The sequence below is a fragment of the Lagenorhynchus albirostris genome, chromosome 11, assembly GCF_949774975.1.
Source record: "Lagenorhynchus albirostris chromosome 11, mLagAlb1.1, whole genome shotgun sequence".
NCBI classification, from domain to species: domain Eukaryota; kingdom Metazoa; phylum Chordata; class Mammalia; order Artiodactyla; family Delphinidae; genus Lagenorhynchus; species Lagenorhynchus albirostris.
In genome coordinates this window covers 64,102,823-64,130,487 of record NC_083105.1, presented here as the reverse complement: position 1 = coordinate 64,130,487, position 27,665 = coordinate 64,102,823, and the positions used below count along the sequence as shown (strand labels likewise).

Genomic DNA, 27,665 nt, shown 5'->3' with positions numbered 1-27,665 from the left:
GATGAAATTATTTGAAAGTAGGCAGCTGTGATTACATAATTGCTAAACATGAGTTTTTGATTCAGGTCTGGTTTCAAAGCCCAGCTATTCTTTTTTTTTTTTTTAAACTATCTCAACCACTTTTAAGTGTATGGTTCAGTAGTGTCAACTATATTCACATTGTTAGGCAACAGGTATCTACAACTTTTTCTTTTTGCAAAACTGAAACTCTATACCCATTGAACTCCCCATTTCCGCCTACCCCCAGCCCTGACAACTCCCATTCTGCTTTCTGTTTCTTTGAGTTTTACTACTTTCATGGACACTGAAGAATTACTAAAACATTAAAATAGTGAATTTTGAGGGCTTCCCTGGTGGTGCAGTGGTTGAGAGTCCGCCTGCCAATGCAGGGGACACAGGTTTGAGCCCTGGTCCGGGAAGATCCCACATGCCACAGAGCAACTGGGCCCGTGAGCCACAATTACTGAGCCTGTGCGTCTGGAGCCTGTGCTCCACAACAAGAGAGGCTGCGATAGTGAGAGGCCCGCGCACCACAATGAAGAGTGGCCCCTGCTCGCCGCAACTAGAGAAAGCCCTTGCACAGAAACGAAGACCCAACACAGCCATAAATAAATAAATAGATACATTTTTAAAAAATAAAAAAAATAAAAAAAGACTAGGGCAAGCAAAAGGGTGACTGGCTCTTGTTTCCTGTGCCACTCCAGCCCACTCCAGCCCCACTGTGAACTCATAAATCCTGTGCCTCCTTAGACAAAGGGAGTGTCAGTCATAGTGATTCTTCAGGACATTACCATGGTTACCAAACAGACTCCAGTGCTCCCACCTGAACATTCCAGAAGAGGACAGGGAGGACCCAAGATGGCCTTCTTCAACTTATATCTATTAGGATATCAAAATGCCTTTCGGAACAAGAAAAGGGACACAACTGAAGAAACATGTAAGGGGAACATAGAATAGAGGGTTAGAAGGGCCACTTCTTAGCCATTTCTTTTCCTACTTTGGGTTAGAGTTTTATCCCCCAAGATTAACAATTATACTAGTTAAAATTATGGCATACGGAAGATATCCATTCCCTCTCCTGTCATTTAATATCCTTATTAAGACACCCAATTTGTTCAACCGAATAAGTGTATTCTTATTCATTTGCTCATTTAGTCAACATTTATTAAGCACCAACTATGTGTCAGGCTTTATGTTGGTGACTAGCGTTACAAAGATGGATAGGATTAGACCTCTCTCTGCCATAAAGTAGCTGACCATCAGATGAAGATAAGCATGCAAACAAAAAAATTTGCAATATGGTGTATGATTCAATTAAATATGGAATGCTATGGAACCACAAAAGAGGAAGTACCAATAGAACTACCATATGACCCAGCAATCCCACTACTGGGCATATACCCTGAGAAAACCATAATTCAAAAAGAGACATGTACCAAAATGTTCATTGCAGCTCTATTTACAATAGCCCGGAGATGGAAACAACCTAAGTGCCCGTCATCGGATGAATGGATAAAGAAGATGTGGCACATATATACAATGGAATATTACTCAGCCATAAAAAGAAACGAAATTGAGCTATTTGTAATGAGGTGGATAGACCTAGAGTCTGTCATACAGAGTGAAGTAAGTCAGAAAGAGAGAGACAAATACCGTATGCTAACACATATATATGGAATTTAAGAAAAAAAAATGTCATGAAAAACCTAGGGGTAAAGCAGGAATAAAGACGCAGACCTCTTAGAGAACGGACTTGAGGTTATGGGGAGGGGGAAGGGTGAGCTGTGACAGGGCGAGAGAGAGTCATGGGCATATACACACTAACAAACGCAGTAAGGTAGATAGCTAGTGGGAAGCAGCCGCATGGCACAGGGATATTGGCTCGGTGCTTTGTGACAGCCTGGAGGGGTGGGATGGGGAGGGTGGGAGGGAGGGAGACGCAACAGGGAAGACATATGGGAACATATGTTTATGTATGACTGATTCACTTTGTTATAAAGCAGAAACTAACACACCATTGTAAAGCAATTATACCCCAATAAAGATGTAAAAAAAAAAAAAAAAAAAAAGGAAGTACCTGATGCTACTGGATTTGAAATGAGAATAGGGGGATCCTTTAGAGAAGACCTCACACAGGAAATGCTTCCAGGACTGAGTATTAAAGGATGATTGGAGTTAACGAAGTAGATGACAAGGGAATATAGCACAGACAAAGGAACAGAGAATTGAGAGAACCTTATTAAGTGAACTCCAAGTCCTTGGGTACAGATAAAGCATAGACAGGAGGTGAGAAGCAGGCCTTGAAAGCTAGGCAGGGGCCAGATAACTGAGTATACTGTTAGCCATGCTAAACCTTTTAACTTTATAGGGAACCATTGAAGGAGTTTTAGTAGGCAGTGAGTATATATCAGACCTGTATTATATCCACAATACCTAGCAGTACCTCACATAATAGAGGTTTGACAAATATATTTGTAGGGTGAGTGAATGAATAAGTGATACTGAGTGACTAAACTAATTCTAAAGGGAGGGTTTACAGGAAATGTGACAAGATTAAGGTCTTAAAAGATGAATTGCTTGAAAGCACAGAAATGAAGGAGAAAGGGTATTCTAGGCAGAATGGAGAACCCATGTGAAGGAAACTAAGCGTGGGCAGGTACTAAAGCAAAAGTTGCGTTGGGGTAAAGGGAGGGGATAACTGGGAAAAAATAAAGTAACGTTAAGATTGAGGACTGATCTTGTACAGGCCTCCATTGGGCACACTCTGTTCTCTTTCTAATTCCATCAGAGAAGCTCTGTTTCACGTATTCAGCTCTGTTTCACACATTCCCACTAATGGACACTAGGAATCCCTTAATAGGCCTACACCAGCCCTCCCCTGCTTGCCCCCACCCAGCTGGGTCCTGGCATTATGCCACGGGGATGCTATTGTCTCCAAATTAGGAGTTCTTCACCCTCTCTCAGAGAAACACACTTGGCCTAACCCACAAATTTCCCTTCTTCCATTTTGGGTTATTACATACTGCCCTCCTGTTACGAGAGTTGAAAATTTAGCTTTCTTATACTATACTGTGTGCTTCCCCTCTCTCATCCTAGTTTTTCCAGTATAGTTATGTCACAGTTTTAGGTTTGTGGTAAGCAAAATTCTAAGAATGACCCTCAATGAACTTTGCCCTTATATAATCCCCTCCCCTTTGAATGTGGGCAGAACCTCAGAATATGATGGATAACACTCTGGTGATTGTTACTTTACATGGAAAAAAGGAGATTATGTGAGTGGGCCTAATCTAATCACACAAGCCTTTTAAAAGCAGAGTGGTTTTTTCCAGTTAACAGCAAAAGAGGAATTCAGAGATTGGAAGCATGTGCAGTTTTGAAGATGCAGGGGGCCTCCATGCCAATGTGGGTGGCAGTTAGGAGCTGAGAGTGTCCCAGCTGACAGTCAGCAAGGCATCAGTCCTATAACCAGAAAAACCTGAATTCTGCCAATAACCTGAATGAACCTGAAAATGGATTCTTCCCTAGAGTCTCCACATAAGACCCCAGCCCAGCCAACATCTTGATTTCAGCCTTGTGAGACTAAGCAGAGACTACCAGACTTACAGAACTGTGAGATAGTAAGTGGACGTTGTTTTTTTGTTTTTTGGGGTTTTTTTTTTTTTACTATTTTTGGCTGCGTTGGGTCTTCGTTGCTGCGCGTGGCCTTTCTCTAGTTGTGGCGAGCGGGGGCTACTCTTTGTTGCGGTGTGCAGGCTTCTCATTGCAGTGGCTTCTCTTGTTGCAGAGCACGGACTCTAGGCATGCGGGCTTCAGTAGTTGTGGCTCGCGGGCTCAGTAGTTGTGGCTCAGTAGTTGTGGCGCACAGGCTTAGCTGCTTCATGGCATATGGGATCTTCCTGGACCAGGGCTCGAATCCACGTCCCCTGCATTGGCAGGCAGATTCTTAACCACTGTGCCACCAGGGAAGCCTGTGGATGTTGTTTTAAGCCACTAAATTTGATGATTTGGGATGTAACAATAGAACATACAAGTTTAAATCTATAGTCTTGTAGTCTTACAAATATGTAAAAATTGTTCACTGCTAAGCCAAATAATGTCACTATAATAACTTTTTTGTTCAATTTTTTGTTCATCCCTAGAGTTAAGAATTGCCACCATTTTTTCACTTGCTTAGCTCTCCAGGTAACTACTGTTACTTTTTTCCACAAATTACTTCAACAGCTCTATTAAATGCCCAATGATATTTTTTCCAATCACTCAAAACACAACAAATAATCTACCAAAACACAACAAATAATCTACCAATTCCTTTTTTCCCAAACTTTCTCTCTCCTACTCCTATACTCTGCCTTCTCCTACTCCTGGCGCATAGCTCTTGTCCTGAAACTTGCTTTTGCCTCTCTCCAAAGTTTTATTCCCTATTTCCTGGATCCCATGTTTTCTTTCTTGGTTTACTCTCTCCCTTTCCTGGAATATCTCCTTGAATAGTTTTCTAAGAATGCGTAAGAGGTATATTTTTGAGTGAAGAATGATTTTATTCTACCCTCACACATTTTTTTTAATGAATTTATTTATTTATTTATTTTTGGCTGCGTTAGGTCTCCGTTGCTGTGCGTGGGCTTTCCCTAGTTGCGGTGTGCGGGCTTCTTATTGCAGTGGCTTCTCTTGTTGCGGATCACGGGCTTCAGGCGCACAGGCTTCAGTAGTTGTGGCATGCGGGCTCTAGAGCGCAGGCTCAGTAGTTGTGGCCACGGGCTTAGTTGCTCCGCGGCATGTGGGATCTTCCTGGACCAGGGCTCAAACCCGTGTCCCTGCATTGGCAGGAGGATTCTTAAGCACCGTGCCACCAGGGAAGCCCTACCCTCACACTTGATTGTCAGTTTTTCCAGATATGAAATTCTAGGTCAAAAATCATTTTCTGAGAATTTTGAAGTTATACCTTTATTGTCCTCTAACTTCCAGTTGGATTCTTTTGTGTATGATGTATTTCTCTCCAGAAGCTTTTGATTTTCTTTTTGTTCCCTAGTGTTCTGAAATTTCATAATGTTGGAATTTGCTGTAGATCTTTTTTCCTTCACTGTGATAGACATTCCCTGAACTTTTTCAATCTGGAAATTTGTGCACTCTATTTCTGACAAATTTTCCTTTATTATTTCTTTATTAATTTATTCTCTATTTTCTCTCCTCTCTTTTTGGAACTTCCATTTGTCAGCTCTAAAACCTTCTGAACTGGTCCTGTAACTTAATTAAACTTTCTCTATGCTTCCCTTGGGTTTTAAAACATTTACTCTTTGGGAGGTTCCACCCTTTTATCTTCCAACCTTCTGTGTTAATTATCTATTTCTGTGTAACAAATTACCCTAAAACATAGAGGCTTAAAACAACGAACATTTATTACCTTATAGTTTCTGTGAATCAGGCATCCAGGAGCAGTTTAGCTGGTTGGTTCTGGCTCAGGGTTTCTCTTGTGGTTGCAGACAGGATGTCAGCAGGGGCTGCAGTCATCTCATAGCTGGAGGCCTCAGTTCCTCTCTGGCTATTGACAAGACACCTCAGTTTCTCACCACGTGGGCCTTCCAATAAGCTGCCTGACTGTTCTCACTTGGCAGCTAACTTTCCTCAGAGCAGGTGATCAGAGAGTGAGAGAGAGTGGGAGGAGGAAGGAAGCCGCAATGCCTTTTTATGACAGTCCCACAAGTGCCTGTGACTTCCACCTTATTCTGTTTGTTAGAAGAGAATTACTAAATCTAGCCCACACTCAAGGGGAGGGGTAATAAAGAAGTTGCGGACCTACAGGAAAATCACCATACCTTTGTATCATAACATTTTTTTTTTTTTTTTTTGCGGTACGCTGGCCTCTCATCATTGTGGCCTCTCCCGTTGCAGAGCACAGGCTCCAGACGCGCAGGCTCAGCGGCCATGGCTCACGGGCCCAGCCGCTCCGCGGCATGTGGGATCTTCCCGGACCGGGGCACGAACCCGTGTCCCCTGCATCGGCAGGCGGACTCTCAACCACTGCGCCACCAGGGAAGCCCTGTATCATAACATTTTATTTTGGTTACTATATTTTTAATTTCCAAGGGCTGTTTTTGGTCCTCTGGTTTTCCTTTTCCATATCTTCTTTTTTCTTTAGGGATATTATACTTTACTTGAAATTCTCTTCTGTTCTCTGCATTAGCTCTGTTTCCTCTGCGCCCTTTTTCCTATGAGTTTATTTTGATCTCTATTTTCCTCATTGATAACTATTGTCAAATAGCTGGTGATCCTTGGCTCTCCATTATAAGTTAAGAGTGAGGAACTAAAAAGCTGACTAGAAGCCTGGAGGGCAGGGGTAGTTATCCACTGTGGGCTTCACTGGGAGCTTTCCTCTGGATCTCTACATTTTCTCCAGGGAAGAACACTATAATTGCTTCTCTGGGGATTGGTTACATGTTTGTCTGCTAGCATACTGGGATCAAGACAGGTGAAGGGGGCACTGAGTCTCACCTTTGAGGATCTCGATTTTCACTTAATCATCGTATTTTGAGTCTTGCACCATATGCCGTCCCTCACAGTAAATCTTGTGCAGGAGTGCAGTGCCTCCAAGATTCAGTTCCTCCAGAGAAATCTTTCTCTTTTTCCCCAGTTTTATTAAGATATAATTGACGTATAACATTGTGTAAGTTTAAAGTGTACAATATGTTGATTTGATATGCTTAAAATGTATTGCAAGATGATAACTACCAAAGTATTAGCTCTAATACCTCCATCACGTCACGTAATTGCCATTTCTTTTTTGTGGTAAGAACATTCAAGATCTACTCTCTCAGTACCTTTCAAGTATATAATGTAGTATAATTACCTATAATCACCATGCTGTACATTAGATCCCCAGAACTTATTCATCTTATAACTGGAAGTTTATACCCTTTGGCCAACATCTCATCCCCTCACCCCCCAACCACCATTCTACTCTGTTCTGAGTTCCGCTTTTTTAGATTGCACGTCTAAGTGAGATCATACAGTATTTGTCTTCTTCTGTCTGACATATCTTACTTAGCATAATGCCCTCAAGGTTCATCCATGTTGCTGCAAATGTCAGGGTTTCCTTCTTTCTCATGACTGAATAATATTTCATGGCATATATATATATATATATATATATATATATATATATATACACATCACATCTTCTTTATCCATTCATCCATTGACAGACACTTAGGTTTCCATATCTTGGCTATTGTGAATAATGCTGCAATGAACATGAGAGTGAAGATACCCCTTCAAGATCCTGTTTTCACTTCCTTTGGATATATAGCCAGAAGTGGGATTGCTGGACAGAGAAATCTTTTATCTCCTTGTTGGGGCATGGTGGTTTGCCTGGTTGTGCCACATGCCCTGTAGACAGAGTTTCAGTGACCACCTTCCTGTTCTCGGACCTAGTCTTTACCTGTACCTTCTGTGGTACGGGCTACGTTCTAAGGTTTGAGCCTCCCAAATGAATTAGCTCAATTCTACATGTATCCTTCACTGCAGAAACTTAAGTTAAAACTTTTCCTATTCTGATAAATTTGTTACTACCCCTCTCTCTACTTTCCATTTTTCAAAAGATATTTCCACTGAAATATATCATCTTGCTATTGTATCCTGGCTCTCTCTTTGACCTTGAAGGTTAATGCCATTATTGTTGTTGTTGTTATTTTGATGTGATTTTAGCAAATTTAGAAGGGAAAGGAAATAAACTTTATGGTTAATTAACCATCTTTAAAATGTATTTTCATGACATAATTTCAAAATTATAGAGTGCTTCCCTGATGGCGCAGTGGTTGAGAATCCGCCTTTCAATGCGGGGGACAGGGGTTTGGGCCCTGGTCCAGGAAGATCTCACATGCTGCGGAGCAACTAAGCCTGTGTGCCACAACTGCTGAGTCTGCACTCTAGAGCCCACGAGCCACAACTACTGAAGCCCATGCGCCTGAAGCCCGTGATCCGCAACAAGAGAAGCCACTGCAATGAGAAGCCTGCACACCCCAATGAAGAGTAGCCCCTGCTCAATGCAACTAGACAAAACCCGCGTGCAGCAACGAAGAGCCAATGCAGCCAAAAATAAATAAATAAATAAATAAATAATGTATTTTCATGATATAATTTCAAAATTATAGAGGGCTTCCCTGGGGGTGCAGTGGTTGAGAATCCGCCTGCCAATGCAGGGGACATAGGTTCGAGCCCTGGTCTGGGAAGATCCCACATGCCACGGAGCAACAAAGCCTGTGCACCACAACTACTGAGCCTGTGCTCTAGAGCTTGCCCGCCACAACTATTGAAGCCCATGCACCTATAGCCCATGCTTTGCAACAAGAGAAGCCACGGCAACTAGAGAAAGACCCAATGCAGCCAAAAATAAATAAATAATTTTTTTTAAATTATAGAAAAGTTGTAAGACTGGTACAAAAGAAATTCCCTATACCCTTAACCCAAATTAGTCAATTGTTAATATTTGGCCACATTTGCTTGCTCTCTCTCTCTCCATATATATATAATTTATATATTTACATATCTATATATAAACATCTATTTTTTTCTCAGCTAGTTGAGAATAAGCTGCTCATATTATGTCCTTTACTCTCAAATATTTCAGTTTGTATTTCCTAAGAATAAGGACATTTTCTTAGATAACAACCCACAGTATAGGTATCAAACTCAGCAATTTTAACACCAATACAATACTATTTAATTATCTATAGTCTATATTCCAATTTTGCCAATTGTCCCATTAATGTCCTTTAGAACAAAATTTTTCCTTCTAGGATAAAATTAAGGATAAGACTGATCATAGAAATAGAAATAATTGGTTAATCAATTATTTGATTGGTTAATTAACCAATTAAATTGATTAATTATTGATAAATCAATCAATCCAATAAGGATTGCATTTAGTTGGCATGTCTCTTTAGTCTCCTTTAATCTGGAACAATTCCTCTGATGCTTTGTTTCATGACATTGACAATTTTAACAGTACAGGCAAGATATTTTATAGAATTTTTCTTAATTTTGGTTTGTCTGATGTTTCTCAAGATTAGATTAGGTTTAAATATTTTTGGCAGGACTAAGCAATATCATGTCTTCAATACATCACATCAGGAGGCTTGTGATGTCATTTTGTCCCATTATTGGTGATGTTAACTTTGACCATTTGATTAAGGTGGTGTTTTCCAGTTTTCTCCACTGTCAAGTTACTATCTTTGTTTTGTAATTAGTAATAATTACCAGGAAGATAGTTTGAAAAAATGTAAATACCCTATTCTTCATCAAACTTTCGCTTACTAGTTTTAGTATATAGTGATGGTTCAATTATTTCTATGATAGTTGCAAAATGGTACTTTTCTAAATCACATCCATTTGAATTCAAAGTGTAATTTTTTGAAGTCTGAGTTTTTCCAAAGCATTCAATTTCATTTTTTTTTTTTTTTTTTTTTTGTGGTACATGGGCCTCTCACTGTTGTGGCCTCTCCTGTTGCGGACGCGCAGGCTCAGTGGCCATGGCTCACGGGCCCAGCCGCTCCGCGGCATGTGGGATCCTCCTGGACTGGGTCACGAACCCGTGTCCCCTGCATCGGCAGGCGGACTCTCAACCACTGCGCCACCAGGGAAGCCCCAATTTCATTTTTATACAAACCACTGCTCTTTTTTTTTTTAATATCTCATAAATTTATTTCATGCTTGCTTGTTACATTTTATGTAGAAAGGTTGGGACTGTTTGCGTTGGGTGCCCCTGGTAAATCTCATGGAGGCACTCACTGCTCTTTTTTTAAAAATACATATTCTATTAGTTGAAATAATATATCATTAAATTGCAATATTGCAATTACAGAATAAACCTGGCATAAATTGTATGGGGAGAAGAACCACAGCTGGCTCTTGGTGTGCACACAACTCCAGTGGGAGCGTAAGTGTGCAGGTATACTCTAGAGTAGCTCTTGGCTGCAACTGGAGTGTTGCAGGCATTTTTTAATATGTTTTTCAGAGGAAATGGAGAACATTAATTAATCTAGCAAGTCTATTCAATGGAGTTTCTTTTATTTAATATTTATTATTTATTTATTTATTACTTATTTAGGCTGCGCTGGATGTTATTTGGCGCATGCGGGATCTTTAGTTGCAACACGCAGGATCTTCACTGTGGCATGAGGGATCTTCATTGTGGCATGCGAGCTCTTAGTTGCAGCATGCATGTGGGATCTAGTTCCCCAACCAGGGATTGAACCTGGGCCCCCTGCATTGGGAGCCCAGAGTCTTACCCACTGGACCACCAGGGAAGTACCCTCAATGGAGCTTCTTTAGAAGAGCTTCTACTATATATATAATATTGAGCTATTCACACTTTATAGTCTAAAATACATCAAGAAACTAGGGCACCTTGGACTTCCCTGGTGGTCCAGTGGTTAAGACTCCGCGTTCCCAACGCAGGGGGCGTGGGTTCGATCCCTGGTGGGGGAACTAGGATCCCGCATGCTGCACAGTACGGCCAAAAAAACAAAAAACAAAAAGAAACTAGGGTACCTTAAAGGATTACTGATAAAAACATAGATAAGTGTCCTGGACCAAGTTGGAGATTCCTGAATATTTGCCAAATTCAGTATGTGAGTTAGGATGCAGGGGGGGAATAAATGTGAGATCCCTTTCCAGACACATTTTAGATGCTTAGAATTCCTTGTAGTGAAATATCACCCAAATGAAACTAACATAATATTTTATGTAAACTATATATCAATTTTTTTAAAAAAAGAAATACCTCCCAAAGATAATGATATCTGGTAGAAATTGACAAGATATCCTAAAATTCATATGGAAATATATGGGACCCAGAATAACCAAAGCAATCTTGAAGAATAACGATGTTGGAGGACATACTTCCCAATTTCATATCTTCTACAAAGCTGCTATAATCAAGACCGTGTTATATTGGCATAAGAATTGCCATATAGATCAGTGAAACAGAATTGAGAGTCCAGAAATAAACCCTTAATTTATGGTCAATTGATTTTCAACAAGAATGCCAAGACAATTCAATGGGAGAGAATAGTCGTTTCAACAAACTGTGCGGCAAAAACTGGATAATCACATGCAAAAGAATGAAATTGGACCCCACCTCACACCATATACAAAAATTTACTCAAAATGGACCATAGACATAAATGTAAGAGCTAAAACTTTAAAACTCTTAGGAGAAAAATCTTCATGACCTTGGGATTAGGCAGTGGTTTCTAAGAAAAGACAACAAAAGCGTGACAGAAGGAAAGACAGATAAATTGGATTCCATCAAAATTTAAAACTTTTGTGCTTCAAAGTTCACTATCAGGCTTCCCTGGTGGCGCAGTGGTTGAGAGTCCGCCTGCCGATGCAGGGGACACAGGTTCGTGCCCCGGTCCGGGAAGATCCCACATGCCGCGGAGCGGCTGGGCCCGTGAGCCATGGCTGCTGAGCCTGCGCGTCCGGAGCCTGTGCTCCGCAACGGGAGAGGCCACAACAGTGAGAAGACCGCATACCGCAAAAAAAAAAAAAAAAAAAAAAAAAAAAAAGTTCACTATCAAGTAAGTGAAAAGAGGATTTTTTGGTAAATGTTTGGATTACAAGGCAGATTTAAAATAAATAAGTATAGGGACTTCCCTTGTGGCACAGGTGTTAAGAATCCTCCTGCCAATGCAGGGGACACGGGTTCAATCCCTGGTCCGGGAAGATCCCACATGCTGCGGAGCAACTAAGCCCATACGCCACAACTGCTGAGCCCGTGTGCCACTACTGCTGAAGCCCGTGCACCCTAGAGCCCGTGCTCCGCAACAAGAGAAGCCAACACAATGAGAAGCCCACGCACCTCAACAAACAATAGCACCCGCTCGCCACAGCTAGAGAAAGCCCGCACACAGCAATGAAGACCCAATGCAACCAAAAATAAAATTAAAAATTAAAAAAAAACACTTTTTAAATTAATTTGGAAAACTTTCCCATAGGACATAGCCCCAGAAGCCTAAGAGAAAAGATTGACAATTTTTCCTAAATAAAAGTTATAATTCTGTATCGAAAGACATCATAAAGTTAAAAGGCAAGAAAGAGACTTAAGAGGGGAATTCCCTGGCAGTCCAGGGGTTAGGACTCTGTGCTATCATTGCCAAGGACCTGGGTTTGATCCCTGGTCTGGGAACTAAGATCCCACAAGCCGTGCAGCACTGCCAAAATAAATAAATAAATAAAAGAGAGACTAAGAGAAAAGATTTGCCATATACAGGTGTGTGTGTGTGTGTGTGTGTGTGTGTGTGTGTGTATACACATATATTTACGTATATACATATATACACACACCTCTATATAAACACACACATATATACATATATTCATATTTATAATTTATATATATAATTTCAGAATACATAGAAACCTTCCAAGTAAGGCACCAATCCAGACTCCCCTTCTCATCCAACATCAGATAATTATTTATTGGGAACTGATTGTGCCAGGCACTGTGTTAGGCACTAGGAATACAACAGTGACTAACACAGACAATAAACAGGTAAATAAACAAACAAGATATTCACAGAATATAACAAGTACTGGGAAGGATATAGGGTGGGAGAGTTGATGCAATGGATCAGAAGTTATAAACTGCTGGCCAGAGGGCCGGACTCAGCCTGCAGAGTGATTTCTTAAAAAATTTGGACCCACATCTAAAAATCAGGAGGTTTTATGTAAAATCCACATTTCTGACTTCTCTTAAAAATTAGAACTGGCCACACTGGCCCTAAATTCCCACATGACCACAGCTGACCAGAGCAAAGTAGCAGCTGCCCCTTTAGATGGGACAGGTTTCTTAGTTGTTTTACTCATAAACATTATCTGCCTGACTCTTATAGGCAACTGAGTTTGCAGATCCCATGATGGAGAGTAACTTGGAGAGGCCCACTTTATTTATTTATTTATTATTATTATTATTTTTTTTTTTTGGCTGCGTTGGGTCTTCACTGCTGCGCGCGGACTTTCTCTAGTTGAGGCGAGCGGGGGCTACTCTTCATTGCAGTGCACCGGCTTCTCACTGTGGTGGCTTCTGTTGTTGCAGAGCATGGGCTCTTAGGCACACAGGCTTCAGTAGTTGTGGCATGCAGGCTCAGTAGTTGTGGCTCGCAGGCTCTAGAGTGCAGGTTCAGAAGTTGTGGTGCATGGGCTTAGTTGCTCCGGGGCATGTGGGATCTTCCCGGACCAGGACTCAAACCCATGTCCCCTGCATTGGCAGGCAGATCCTTAACCACTGTGCCACCAGGGAAGCCTGAGAGGCCCACTTTAGGCAGTAATCAGGGAGGTAATGTTTGAGCCACACTGTGAAGATTGAGAATGAGCCAGCCATGTGTAGAGCTGAGGCAAGAGCTTCATCCTCATAAGAGCAAATTTCAAAATCTAGAAGGAATTCAAGGCTAAAACCATAACAAAGCACTTCCAACTCCCACTTTGATCACAGACTGCTTTCACTGCATCCCGGCCAGAACCCTGTAACTCATCTCCCATTTCTGACAAGCCATTTTTTCTCATTTTTCCTTCTGTGGTTGATTTCTAGTTTCATACTGTTATGGTCAGAAGAGATGCTTGAAATAGTTTCTATCCTCTTAAATTTGTTGTCTTGTTTTGTGTCCTTTATATAGTCTATCCTAGAGAATGTTCCATGTGACTTGAAAAGAATGTGTATTCTGGGTTTGTTTTGTTTGTTTGTTTTTGTTTTGTTTTGGATGTAGTGTCTTGTAGATATAAATTAAGTCCAACTGTTTTATTGTGTCATTTAGGATCTCTGTTGCATTATTGATTTTCTGTCTAGAAGATCTGTCCATTGATGTCAGTGAGGTATTAAAGTCTCCTACTATTGTTGTATTCCTGTCAATTTCTCCCTTTATTGTCTGTTAGTATTTGTTTTATGTATTTAGGTGCTCCTATATTGGGTGCATATATGTTAACAAGTGTAATATCCTCTTCTCATAATATAATGATTCCTTTATCATTATATAGTATTCTTGTCTTTCTCTATGGACTTTGTTTTAAAGTCTATTTTGTCTGCTGTGAGTATTGCTACAGCTGCTTTCTTGTCATTTCCATTTGCATGAAATATCTTTTTCCATCCCATCACTTTCAATCTATGTGTGTCTTTTGCCCTAAAGTGGCAGCATATTGTAGGTTCTTGACAAGTCATTTTAATTGTGCACATCCTGAAATATCTGTGCACAAAGACATTCAGGGAACTTGGCTACCCTCTGCCAACTTTGGCTTCAACCATGTTATTCAGACTTCCACCTGAAAATTCCACTCAATAGTAATTATGTTCTATTCATAGTATTTCCTTGAAGCCACTTGAGCTGCCCAGGAGCTGAAGTCTGGGACCACATGGCCAAGCTCCGGGGCACATAGGCTGACTCTAGAAGCTCAGGATAAGGCTATGAAACTCCAGGGAGTTGGAGTGTGGAGCCCCAGGGAAACCTATGAAGACAAAGGTATGCGTATTTGGCCCTCCTCCTAGGACATCTAGTCTTCCTAGAATGATTAGTACCATAACCACAAATCTCAAGTGAGCACTTGGGACTTCCTGAAAATCCTATTATATTTCCCTAGCCACTCTCCCACTCCTCAAGGCAACTCCCCCTCTCTCCTCAAATCTCTAAAATCCCCTCTCGATCCTCACTCTGAGCTAACTTCCTTGCTCCTTATTTAACTGAAAATAGAAGCAATCAAAAGAGACTTTCCATCGTCACATCTAACCTTCCACTGCATTTATACCTTCCCTCTGGTACAATGAATGAACTGACTCCATTTGCGTACTGGATCTCATCCACACTTTCCTCAAAGATTTTGCTCCTGTAATTATCCCCCTCTCCCTCAGTTTTTTCCCTCTTCCCAGATCATTTCCATAAGTATACAAATGTGCTGTAATCATTCCATCTGGGGAAAAAAAAGAATCCTCTCTTGACCAAATGGTCCCCTCAAGCTATTGTCCCCATTTCTTTCTCCGCCACCTTCTCCCCTTTCCCACTCCTGATTATACCAAAACTCCTGGGAAAAGTAGTTTATACTCATTGACAAGAGAAAAACAACCATGCTGATTGGCCTCACCTTAAATTCCTGTTCACTAAACTCAAGTGGGCCTCTATGGCTGCCCAGAAGTCAGACTACATTTCCTTGTCCTACGCATTCTCTCACTCTCCTGAAGGCCACTTCATACCTTCTCTTTCCTCAAACCTCTAACACCTCATCTCCTATCCTCACTCTCACATAATGACTTTCCTTCTATTTCACAGTGAAAACAGAAGCAACTGGAAGATAATTTCTATAACCTCTCACAAAATCATGTCTATCCATCTACCTGCATCTGTGCCTGTATATGTCTTATTATAATAAGTGAATGGTCTACACACTTGTTAAGACCAGCCCCTCCACTTGTGCATCAGATCTCATATTGTTGACTATTCAAGGACACTACTCCAATATTCTTCACACTCTATTGCATCAGTTTTTCTATCTCTGGCCATTCCTATCTACCTACATTCATGCTATAATTTCTTCCATCTTAAAGCCCTACATCCTATTTCCCTGCCCACCCCCCATACAGAAAAATTCTTCAAAAGAGTTGTCTGGTCTTTCTGTCTCTAAATATCCTGCCAGTCTCTGTTTTTTGTTTGTTTGTTTGTTTGTTTGTTTGCGGTACGTGGGCCTCTCACTGTTGTGGCCTCTCCCATTGCGGAGCACAGGCTCCGGATGCACAGGCTCAGAGGCCATGGCTCACGGGCCCAGCTGCTCCGCAGCATGTGGGATCTTCCCACACCGGGGCACGAACCCGTGTCCCCTGCATCGGCAGGCGGACTCTCAACCACTGCGCCACCAGGGAAGCCCTGCCAGTCTCTCTTGAACCCATGCCAATCAGGCTCTTGCCCCTACCACTCCACTGAAACTTCTTTTGTGTCTAGTCACCAATGCTCACATCCATGGTGATGTTGCTAAATTAAACAGTAAGCTCTTAGCTCTCATCTTATTTAACATATCAACAGGAAAGTGCAACAGAGCTCACCTGGTTCTGAATCCTGGTGCTGCTGAGGTTGCTTGAAATATGTCAGCTGGCAGAGATTTGGGAATGTGGACCACCGTAACGGGGAACTTGGCTCATACCTTCCTATTACTTCAGAACTGGCTTGGGAAAGTATGTATGGAGAAAATACTGCATTCTGTTTGGCTCTTAGAAAACAACATCCATCCACCTTGCTTACCCAAGCCTTTCTAATCCCTATTTCTACATTCATTAATTCAAGGAACACACAGTTCCTGACTGTGCTCACCCTTAGTTCCATGTGATCTTGCAGGACTCTAATTTGTCATTCACACTTGTCTTCAGAATGATTCTCTGGCCCTGCTCTCTTTCTGTCTGATTTCACCTTGTTAATACATTCACTCAAGTGGCTTGACCTTTTTCTGTCCCCCTGTACTAGCACTTCAACCTGTTCTCCATGCTCAAATCAACCGCACTCTTAACTGGCCCTTCAATGAGGGCTTTAACAGCAGCCATTAAAATGAACTTATTAACACTTCTCATTCTTAACACATACTATAATATTTTTAAGTCATTCACAATTTTTCTTTGAAGAAAGTTTTTTTTCCCTTCTAGTAGATGTGAGGGTCCACTCAAGCTTTCCTTATTATAGTCATAATGAAAACTCATAGACATGAGTCAACACAGGTAACTATTCTGCCAGTCTCTGCCTCCTTCCTTTCTTTTCCTCCTGATAAAGAACCAAAATAGAAAAACCAAGGAGGAAAACTGAGTGTGGAGAGCATACCTTGGTCTATCCTTGACTTCAGAAACTCATTTTTATCAGGTACTCAAAGTTATTCAGATTCATGGAGCTAACTCGCTAAGCAAATTCAGAGTGCCTGTTTCCTCACTTGTAAATGGAGATAATAATGCCTTCCTTATAGATTTGTTGTGGAGATTAAATTATATAATGTATGTAATACAGCTAAGACCTAGCACATAAAACTGTACAACAGATGATTGGAAGAAAGTTATAAATCATAATAAGTAAGTTATTACTTACATATGGAATATATACCTTTCCTCTGACTGGAATATCTTTGTCCTGCTACTCAAAACATACTTGCCAGGACAGGGTACCTGAAAAGCAATACACACACACACACACACACACACACATATACACACACACATATATACGTACATTTTTTTTTTTGGTCACACAGCTTGTGGGATCTTAGTTCCCCAACCTGGAATTGAACCTGGGCCCTTGGCAGTGAAAGTGATGATCCTAACCACTGGATCGCCAGGGAATTCCCATGGAAAGCAATATTTTTAACCATAAGATTCCTTGAGAAGCAACAAATGCTAGCTGGCTTCAAAGGATAGCTCATCCAGGCCCTGAAAGAGCCTGGTCAATTGCAGCCACCCACAGAAGAGCATCCCTGACCAGTGACCAGAACTCTCTTGTCTACTAATCAGTAGATTCCTGCCCCTCCCAGACTCACCCTTCCTGATAATACTACTAGTTGCCTCTGCAGGTTCAGCCCAGCTTCCTGTGTTCATTCACCTTGAGTGCCTACACTTTCCCTTCTCTGTCCTGACCAGGGGAGCATGGCCATATATGTCTTTTTCTTTGCTGAATCTATCTCACCACCTGCTTTGAACCCTGTTCTCCCACCTACTCTTAGCGTCATACCTGGACACTCCTCTTGGTCCAGGAATGTCAGAATTTCAGAAAAATTCCCTTTTTTCTGGCCCTTTGCTGAGACAACTAACTCCCTTGCCTCGTTATATGAAAACCCATGGTCAAGCTAGGCATCATCCTAACACAAATCTACACTCAGGGCGTTGCCCACTGACAGGTGTCTCAGAGGCAAATCGACGGGGGTGGGTGGTTAAGAATGCTTATGCTTATTCTTGGCTTGAAACAAATGACCTCTCCCTGCCAGACTCTCTAGTGACTGCCCTCCAGCCACAGACACGATGACCTCCAAGCTCCGCACATCCAAAGGGCCTCACTCCATCTTCCTCCACTGCTGCCTTTATCATTCCTTCTCCCAGAGGAATTCACCAATGAGTCCTCCAAGTTGCTCTTACTTCCAAATGAATCTCTTCAAAGAAAAAGTAAATCTCACATTTTTGGTAAAAGCCGAGCATATATCACTTGTATTCTCATTTTCTGGATCGTGTCAAAGGGGTCCCATAGGTGGTTTTCCCCACCCTGATTGGAATGTCCTCTGCTCAGTCTCCTAGTTCTCCTGACCTCTCCTAGCTGCCTGTTTGGTGACCCGCTATTAGGAGACAGCTGGAGATGCCACTTAGACTCCAGCAGAGGGCACTGTAGTTCCGGCTTTTCAAACAGGAGCATGAATGGCACAATTCAGCCAAGAGTGAACTGGCCAAAACCTCGGAGCCCCTCTGCCTTTCTAAATGGATAAACATACTGAAGTTACAGAAATGTATTTTGGAAACACTCATATGTCTCATAGCTGCTATAGACCATCATCCCCATCCACCTGAAACCAGAAGGGAGAAGGTACTCAAGCTACTCACAACTACAATCTGCCAAAGCCTAGGGAGTGGGCACCTCCAAGGTGGATGACTGTGTCTGTATTGCAGCAGATAGACCACATTTTCCACAGGGGCTTGGCATTTCCCCACTGGTTTTCCTCACTGGGACTGATCTAATCCACTGAAGACTGGCCCCCCAGGTTCCAGTCCTCTCTGCTCCCTTGATGCTGGCCATAGGAAACGATATTCCACAATTCCGTGAATCTCAGGGAGGCAGGGATCTGCCTCTAGAACAAGGTGATATTATCATGTCTCTCTCCCAACTCAAGGCTTCTCCAAGTTGAGCAGACACCCTTGACAGGGCCCCCATTGAGCTGTACACAGGGGAGCCCATTAAGAGGCTAGTTCTATCAGTTCATGTTTTTCCTTAGTCCTTGGTCTTTCCTGGAAGGCCTGATGAGATGATTTCAAGAGCCAGTTTAATGCGGTGGTTAAGAGTATGGGCTCTGGAGCCAAACTGCTTGGGTTAAACTCATGTCTCTGCCATATGCTGGTTATGTGACCCTGGGCAAATCACTGAACTTCTCTGGGCCTCTGTTTCTCCATTTACAAAATAAGATAGTAACAGTACCTACCTTTTATAGTTGTGCTGAGCACATTCACTAATTATTAGCCCTTTTTATTGTTGTTATCTCTAGAATATCCGTGTAGTCCATTTTACATCAGCAGTCTGCAACCAGCACTAAGCCTCTCTGTTATCTCGTGCCCCCTCCACCTCCCCTGTGTAACAAGTGCACCACTTTGAGGAAGATATTTTTGGAGGCAAAGGAACTGTCCCCATGTGTAAAATGTGCCCTGGGAATTGGTCTGGCTCCCTGGGTTTATGCTCTTGTCCACTTCCTCCCCAAGAACTGACTATTTCCTTATCTCAGGAAAGACAATAAGTGCAAGATAGCCTTCAAAACATACTTTAGCCAATTTCAATCCATGTTAACGCGCCACTCAACTTTGAGGGATTAATGCCCCACAGCTGATAGGACCTCTTAGACAGGAGTCATATTTTATGTACAGTACCACAACATTTTCTCTCAAAATGATCTTGTATAAATTTCTAGTCAGGGTGGTATTACTCTGCTTGCAATGACACCAACTTCAAGACAACTGCAAGGAATGTCTGTTAGATATTATCACCACCATGTACTCAGAATCTGCAACAGACAGGCAAACATCCTAACCTGAAAGTCAGAATCCTGGGAGCCACTGAGGTAGACCCATTCTAAAAATTCTTCAGCCTGAAAACATTGCGGCCAATCAGCCCCAGTTCCAGCGAACAGAGGCAATGGGCAAAGCAGTGGAAAACTAAGATTTTGTGACCATCCCAGTGGCTCTGGGAAGCTTATACTATTGAGAAATCTGCAACATAAATTTGGAGAAGTAGAAGGTCCACCCAAGTACTTTTGCACTACCCCGTATGTCCTTCATGGTCCATTCAAAGCATTAAATCTGGTCTTATGGCAACTCCTAATTTATGGCCTGGCTCTAGAAGAAATTGTCAGGGCCCTTCCTTCATATCTATTTATCACAAAAAAACATATGGAGTATAGTATTAACTGGGTGAGCGAAGAACCTGTGTTATACCATCTACCAACAAAATGATGGATTCATCTACCTTGCCATGGTGGAGTTATAAAGAGTTCATTGCATCCCTCTACCCAGAACATGCCCTTTCACAAGTAGCTGTGGCATGATTCTCACCTACCCCTCACCACCCTTCACCTCAGGTGGCTTCCAAAACTTGGCAGCTTGCAGAAGCTACGGGTTACCAAAAATATCTTCCAGCTCGCCAAATACTGATCCGAGGAATATGCCAACTGGTGCTTGAGTCAAGAGGAAGGCATCCAAGTGGGTGATACTGTCCAATACACCTCCAAGCACACAGTAACCCATACAGGAAGCTGGAAGACTACTACTTGGAAACTGAGATAATAGAGAGCAACATCTGGCTGTACCCTAAAGAACAGTCTGAGGCCTCGGGACCCGATAAAGAGCTCCCACTGTCACCTGCACCCAGACCAATAATTACTTGTAGTCCAGGTCCCATTGCCTACTAGGAATATGCTCTTGCTCTTTCTCCTCAGTCTATACTTACTTGGCCATAGACATTGTGACACCCTCACTTAGCCCAAAGTCAAACGACCAAACTCAAATGACACTGCTTCTAGGAAATGGCCCCTCATTGCTATAAACTGTGATGAAGTAAATTCAGCCCCTGGTTCAGTCCAGGCTTCCACCTGCCCGAGCCCTCAACTGTCAAGGGAGGGGATTCAAACAGTGTCCCACTCTGGTAATGTCATTGTCTCAGAGAATGTTAAAGGAGATTTCCACTGGAGTGCAAAAGGGAGTGTGGAGGGACAGATGATGACAAATGCGTGGGGCCAAGCAGGATGAAGGGGGAAAGCAGGAGCTGGGGAAGGACTATAAAACAGAGGTGGGGGGGCTTCCCTGGTGGCACAGCGGTTAAGAATCTGCCTGCCAATGCAGGGGACACGGGTTCGAGCCCTGGTCCAGGAACATCCCGCATGCCATGGGGCAACTAAGCCCGTGCACCACACCTACTGAGCCTGCGCTCTAGAGCACACGAGCCACAACTACTGAGCCCGTGATCCACAACTACTGAGCCCGTGAGCCACAACTACTGAGCCCGTGAGCCACAACTACTGAAGCCCGCGCGCCTACAGCTTCTGCTCCGCAACATGAGAAGCCACTGCAATGAGAAGCCCGCGCACTGCAACGAAGACCCAACACAGCCAAAAATTAATTAATTAATTAATTAAAACAGAGGGGGCATCCCCACCATCCACCAGAGGTGAGTCAGCTATCTTAACAATTTCAAGAGAGAATCGCAAATTTTGACCCAGTTCCTGACAAGCCCAGGATTCTGAGATGCAAGCCAAATCTAGCCTATTTAAGCAGAATATGAATTTATTAAAAGAATATTGGTGGGATTACATCAAACTAAAAAGCTTCTGCACAGCAAAGTAAACAATCAGCAAAATGAAAAGGCAGCCTATAGTACGGGGGAAAATACTTGCAAACCATGTATTTGATAAAGGGTTAATATCCAAAATATATACGGAGTTCCTACAACTCAACAGCAAAAAAAAAAAAAAAAAGAAAATCCAACAAAAAATGGGCAGAGGATCTGAAAAGACATTTCTCCAAAGAAGACACACAAATGGCCAACAGGTATATGAAAAGATGCTCAACATCTAATCATGAGGGAAATGCAAATTAAAACTGCAATGTCACCCCACACCTGTTAAAGTGGCTATAATCAAAAAAACCCACAAGAGATAATCAGCATTGGTGAGGAAAAAAGGGAACCCATGTGCACTGTGGTGGGAAAGCAAATGGGTGCAGCCAGTATAGAAAACAGTAAGGTGATTTCTCAAGAAATTAATAGAACTACCATATAATCCAGCAATCCCACTTCTAATAGATATCCTGAAAGGAACTGATATCACGACCTCAAAGAGATATCTGCACTCTCATATTCGTTGCAGCATTATTCACAACAGCCAAGATATGGAAGCAACATAAATGTCCATCAACGCATGAATGGGTTTTTTATTTTTTTTAATTTTATTATTTTTTCAAATGTTGATTTGTTTATTTGGCTGCGCCAGGTCTTAGTTGCAGCACGCGGGGTCTTCGTTGCTATATGCGAGATCTTCGTTGCGGCATGCGGGATCTTTTTTAGTTGTGGCATGCAGGCTCTTAGTTGTGGCGTGAGGGATCTAGTTCCCTGACCAGGTAATTGAACCCTGGCCCCCTGCATTGGGAGGGCGGAGTCTTAACCACTGGACCATCAGGGAAGTCCCTGAATTTTTTAAATGTGGTATATGCATACAATGGAATATTATTCAGCCTTAAAAAAAAAAAAAGGAAATCCTGCCATTTGCAACAACATGGATGAATCTGGAAGACATTATGCTAAGTGAAATAAGCCAGACACAGGACAAATACTACATGATACCACTTGTATGAGGAATCTAAAATAATCAAACTCATAGAAGCAGAGAATAAAATGGTGGTTGCCAGAGGCTGGGGGGAGGAAGAAACAGGGAGGTAGTAATCAAAGGGTATAAAATTTCAGTTATGCAAGATGAATAAGTCCTAGAGATCTACTATACAGCACAGAGCCTATAGTTAATACTGTGTTATATACTTAAAACTTCGCTAAGAGGTTAGAGCTTATGTTAGATGTTCTTGTCAAAAAAATAATAACAACAATAAACAAAGAAGGTGGGAGGAGATTTTTGGAGGTGATGTACATGTCTGTGGCATAGATTGTGGTGATGGTTTCACAGGTGTATACTTATCTCCCAACTCATTAAGCTGTATATATTAAATATATACAACTTTTTCTGTTATACAATGAAGTAGTTTATAAAAAAGGAATATTGGGAAACATAAAAATTGTAGAAGGAACAGAGAACAAAGCTTGGCAGAGGGTAACCAGAAACAATGTTCAGAATCATGCTGCAGACCTGGCTGGGCACAGACACCACTGCATTTGATGCTGCGGTGGGCACTGCTGACACCAAGGACACTGGGCCCCAGATACTGCTGCTCGAAACAAGATGCAGCTTCACTGCCCCAACTTCCATCAACAGAAAAAGACTTTACATGGTCCCAGCTTCTTTGCAACTCCAATCTTTGATTCAAAATCTGGAGAAGATGTGTTGATTGGCCTACCAAAACTCTTTGCCCATGGCCTCGCTACACAAGAGGCTGGGTATCTTGGTCCATTCGGGCTGCTGTAACAAAATACCATAGACTGGGTGGCTAATAAACAACAGAAATTTATTTCTCGCATTTCTGGAGGCTGGAGGTCCAGGATCAGGATGCCAGGTGAGGGCCCTCTTCCAGGTTGCACACTTCTTATTGTTTCCTCACATGGCAGAAGGGGCAAGGAAGCTCTCTCAGGTCTCTTTTACAAGGGCACTAATTCCATTCATGAGGGCTCTGCCTTCATGAATCACATCCCAAAGGCCCCACCTCCAAATATGATTACCTTGGGCATTAAGTTTTCATCAAGTGAATTTGGGGGGGATGGGAACATTCAGACCATAGCACTGAGTAAGGAAGGTCTGGTTTTTTCAGTCACTGTAAGATACAGATTTTGCCTCAGAGGAGATTCCTAAACTCCCATAAGAATGCTAAGTCTACACTACCCTACTCTACACTGCGTTTCCAGCTGCCGGCCCCGTCCCTCTCCACTTTACCCAGCACTAGTCCAGCTCTAAGTCAACAGCAAGCTGAGACCTCTCTAGCGCTTCTAACGCACTTGATATCTTGCTGCCCGAAATGCTCTTCCTGATACTACTATGTCCCATGAATCCCTTCTTATCCTCCAACACTTAGCTTAAACATAATTTCCAGTTAGACCAACTGAAGCTCTGCAAATATGCCAATCTCAGGAAAGGAATATCCATCCAGACAAGGGGCCTTTTTCACCTACACTAACCCTAAGTGTTTGTCAATATCCTGATTCTAGCAGGAGGCCACTCAAAACCAGGAGTCAGGGAGGAGCAAGAGAGTAGTGAGGAAGGTCTGATCACTGTTCTCCCTCCCTCCCCTCTGTCACAGGCATTTTGATTTGACTCCTGAGATCCTGAGAATCGGATGTGAGTGGCTTGGAGAGATCCCTGCCCTGTGCCTGGTTGGCATGGAGACCAGAGACTCAGAAAGTCAAATAACCCCATTTGCTAAGTACTCAGAGCAAGTCTGCTCTCGTTTCAGACCAGAAAGAACCAGAGCCCACTAGGCTTCCCCCTATTATCTCAGAAGATGGGAATCATTCCGTGCACCAGAATAGCCACGCAAGGTACCAGGAAGCTGTACGGAAGGTGTTGTTAAAGACATGTAAGTATCTTGGATTTGTCACCTGCTAGGGGCAGAAAAGATGTGTCTGAGTTCCTAAAGAATGGCTGGGATGTGGTGGGGCATTGTTATAGAGCAGGGGATGGGGGCAAAAAGAGCCAAGAAGAGACTGAGAAGAAGAAGGAGAAAGTAGACTTGAATGGTGGGGTAAGAAAGATAAAATAAAAACTGAATCAGACTTGGAAGCAGAAGATCCAGGTGTGGGTACTATTTCTGTCTCTTTTAAGTGTCTCACCTTGGGCAATCACTTATCCTTTTGTAACCTGCTTCCTCGTTTATTTAAAAAAACAAAACAAAAAACCAGAAAATGCCTACTCTACCAATCTTACAGAATTGTTGTGAGGATCAAAGCTTTGGAATTTGAACTGAGTTTAAACTCCAAACAAGCCGTGTGACCTTGGGGAAATTCCTTCAACCACTTAATCTCTCTGGATCATCTGAAAATCGGAATTATACTGCCGCATTTTTTGTGAAAGTTAGAGAAAATGTACATTTAAAAAAGCACCTAGGACAACCTACTGAAACATGCAAATAAATACTGAGGAATCTCCAGGGAATTCTACTATGTAAAGAAAGCCAATCCCAAAAAAGATCCCATACTGTATGATGCCATTTATATAACATTCTTAAAATGACAAAATTATAGAACTGAAGAGCACATTATTGATTACCAAGGAGTGGAGGGAGGAGGATGTGGTTATAAAAGGGCAACTCCAGGATTCTGTGGTGGTAGAACTGTTCTGTATCAATATGTTAATACCCTGGTTGTAATAAAGTGCTATAATTTTACAAGATGTTACCTCGGTGGGGGCTGGGAGGACATGGCTAAAGGGTACACAAGATCTCTGTCTTTCACTTCTTACAACTGTATGTGAATCTATCATTATCTCAAAATTAAAGTTTAATTTAAAAAAACAAATACTTTCAGAAACTAAAAAAGATACGCATGAAGAGGAATATCTGTTATTTCTACGAGCAAAACTTTTTAAAAGCTTTTTATCGATTAATAGGAAAACAACTAAGTGAAAAATATAACATCTACTCAATAGCATATTAGGGATTTAAAAAATAATAATGATTATAAAGACCATACAGCTAGAATATTAGGCTATAATTTTTTGTTTTAAAAATATACAAATTTTATGGGCTTCCCTGGTGGTGCAGTGGTTGAGAGTCCGCCTGCCGATGCAGGGGACACAGGTTCGTGCCCCGGTCCGGGAAGATTCCACATGCCGTGGAGCGGCTGGGCCCGTGAGCCATGGCCACTGAGCCTGCGCGTCCGGAACCTGTGCTCCACAACGGGAGAGGCCACAACAGTGAGAGGCCCACGTACAGCAAAAAAGAATAAAAAATATATATATATATATATAATTTTTATACACTGGTATAGATTTATTCAAATAAATAAAAAGTGAAAATCCAAAAAAAAAGAAAATCTAGGTAAGTCTGGTATTATTTCAAAATTTTAAAAACACTTAATACCTAATACAACATTTAGAACATAACAGGTGCTTGATAAATGATATCTATTAGTAATATCCAAACATGAGGTAGTATCACTGCTAAATTTCAGAGAATTACCTGAAATGAGCAAAGAGGGGAAAAAAAAGAACCAGTAGACTCACCTTGCACATTTTCCAAGTGTGTTGGGTGGTTAGAACTCTGTGCTCTCACTGCCGAGGGCCCGGGTTCAATCCCTGGTCGGGGAACTAAGATCCCACAAGCCGTGTAGCACGGTCAAAGAAAGAAAGAAAACAAACCAAGTGGGTTGACCACTTGTTTTTCCACCACCTTAGCACTTGGGGAAAGCTCTCTTGGAGATGGGCTTATAGCAGAAGCAGGAAGAACCAAGACTGATTCCACTGACCATGAAGGAAGGGTGCGAGATGCTGGAGAGATGCTGGAATCCAGAAGTGGAACTCAGTGTGGTGACCACATTTCCAGGACTTCTCAGCACCTCGTCAGGCCCAGTTGCTAGGCTGGGCTTGTGATGCCCTGAGGCGCAAAAGGGAGCAGACAACTCTAAGAAATTGGATAACCTGCCCTTCCCCCAACCATTCAGTCCCCAATCAGGTCTTCAGAGTCCCCCTGACTGATGCTCAGAACTTCAGCTTCTGGCGGTCCCACAATCCAGGAGTGCGCCCAGAGGACACCATGCCATGGATCCGGAGCCCCCGCCACTGCCTCATCAGAAGCCCAATGACCAGGTTAGGCTGGAAGGGTGAGGGTGGGGAGATCAAGGGAAGTATTACTCCTTCCCCTCACTGAAATCCTTGGGAGACTCTTGCATTTCTAGTCAGAGTTGGGAAATGGAATAGGAAGTTTTGGTCTTACCAGGGACAACTGGCCCCAGAATCTGGGCAGTGCTGGCATTCAAAGGAACTAAAGATTGGTCTGTGTCTTTGCGTTTTGCCTTACGGATATGACTTCTGAATAGACACAAGGATCTACAGCACTCCTGTGGGAGGCCCGGGGTGCTTCAGCTCCCTTCATTGCCACCTCGCACCCCTCTAACCACCATCCATTGGCAGTAGCCCCACTTCTTCATCACCACCTCTGCCCATTCTAGGTTTGAGCACCCCCGCCCCCATCCAGCCTAACCTGGCTGAATCTGAGACCCTACCTCTCTTTTCCAGGTTTATAGATCACTCTATTCTCAATGACAGAAACTTCAGTCTATATTGAGCAGGATGTGTTTGCAGAAGGACAAGATAAACTCTGGATGGAGGGCAAAGAGGGAAAGAGGGAGGTGTGCTGGTTCCAATGGCTGCCTAATGGGAGGAGGGGATTGAGAACACGGAATAAACAGATTGGACTAGAAGTCACTCGTGTGCACTGCAAGTGAGGGGGAGGGAAATTATTCCAATACCCAAATTCCTGGGAGATCAGGATTGTGAGAGATTCCTGAAGGAGCCAGAACTTGGTGTTTGGCTTGGGAGGGGCCAGGGCACTGGAAAGACCACCACAGGGGTTCCTGAGCTCATGCATGGCAGGGGTCGGAGTGACAAATCTCGGAAGACACCCTGCCCCTCGTGATGCTGACAGGTCTTGGAGTAGTCATGCTCTGTGAAGACGCTACCGTTTCACCTTGGCAAGAAGAAAACCAGAGGAAGCCCTCTGACCACAGACGAGAGAGGTCCACAGAGCCCCCAGACTGGGGCCTGCCTCCTACGCC

General features: G+C 42.6%; 1 protein-coding gene across 1 annotated transcript; it reads left to right on the top strand.

Moving 5' to 3' along the window:
* The first annotated feature begins 858 nt into the window (after window positions 1-858).
* Window positions 859-27,175, top strand: SPMIP11 (sperm microtubule inner protein 11). The gene is made up of 4 exons (XM_060166390.1): window positions 859-937; window positions 24,350-24,472; window positions 26,553-26,697; window positions 27,127-27,175. The coding sequence occupies exons 1-4, from the start codon at window positions 859-861 to the stop codon at window positions 27,173-27,175; spliced, it is 396 nt and encodes a 131-aa protein (XP_060022373.1).
* The last annotated feature ends 490 nt before the right edge of the window (window positions 27,176-27,665 follow it).

Bases quoted from the DNA above. Each gene is read 5' to 3' on its own strand.
- SPMIP11 (XM_060166390.1), top strand. From the start codon at position 859: ATGGCCTTCTTCAACTTATATCTATTAGGATATCAAAATGCCTTTCGG. The intron at 938-24,349 runs GTAAGGGGAACA...CTCTCGTTTCAG, and splicing joins GGACACAACTGAAGAAACAT to ACCAGAAAGAACCAGAGCCC. The intron at 24,473-26,552 runs GTAAGTATCTTG...CCAACCATTCAG, and splicing joins GAAGGTGTTGTTAAAGACAT to TCCCCAATCAGGTCTTCAGA.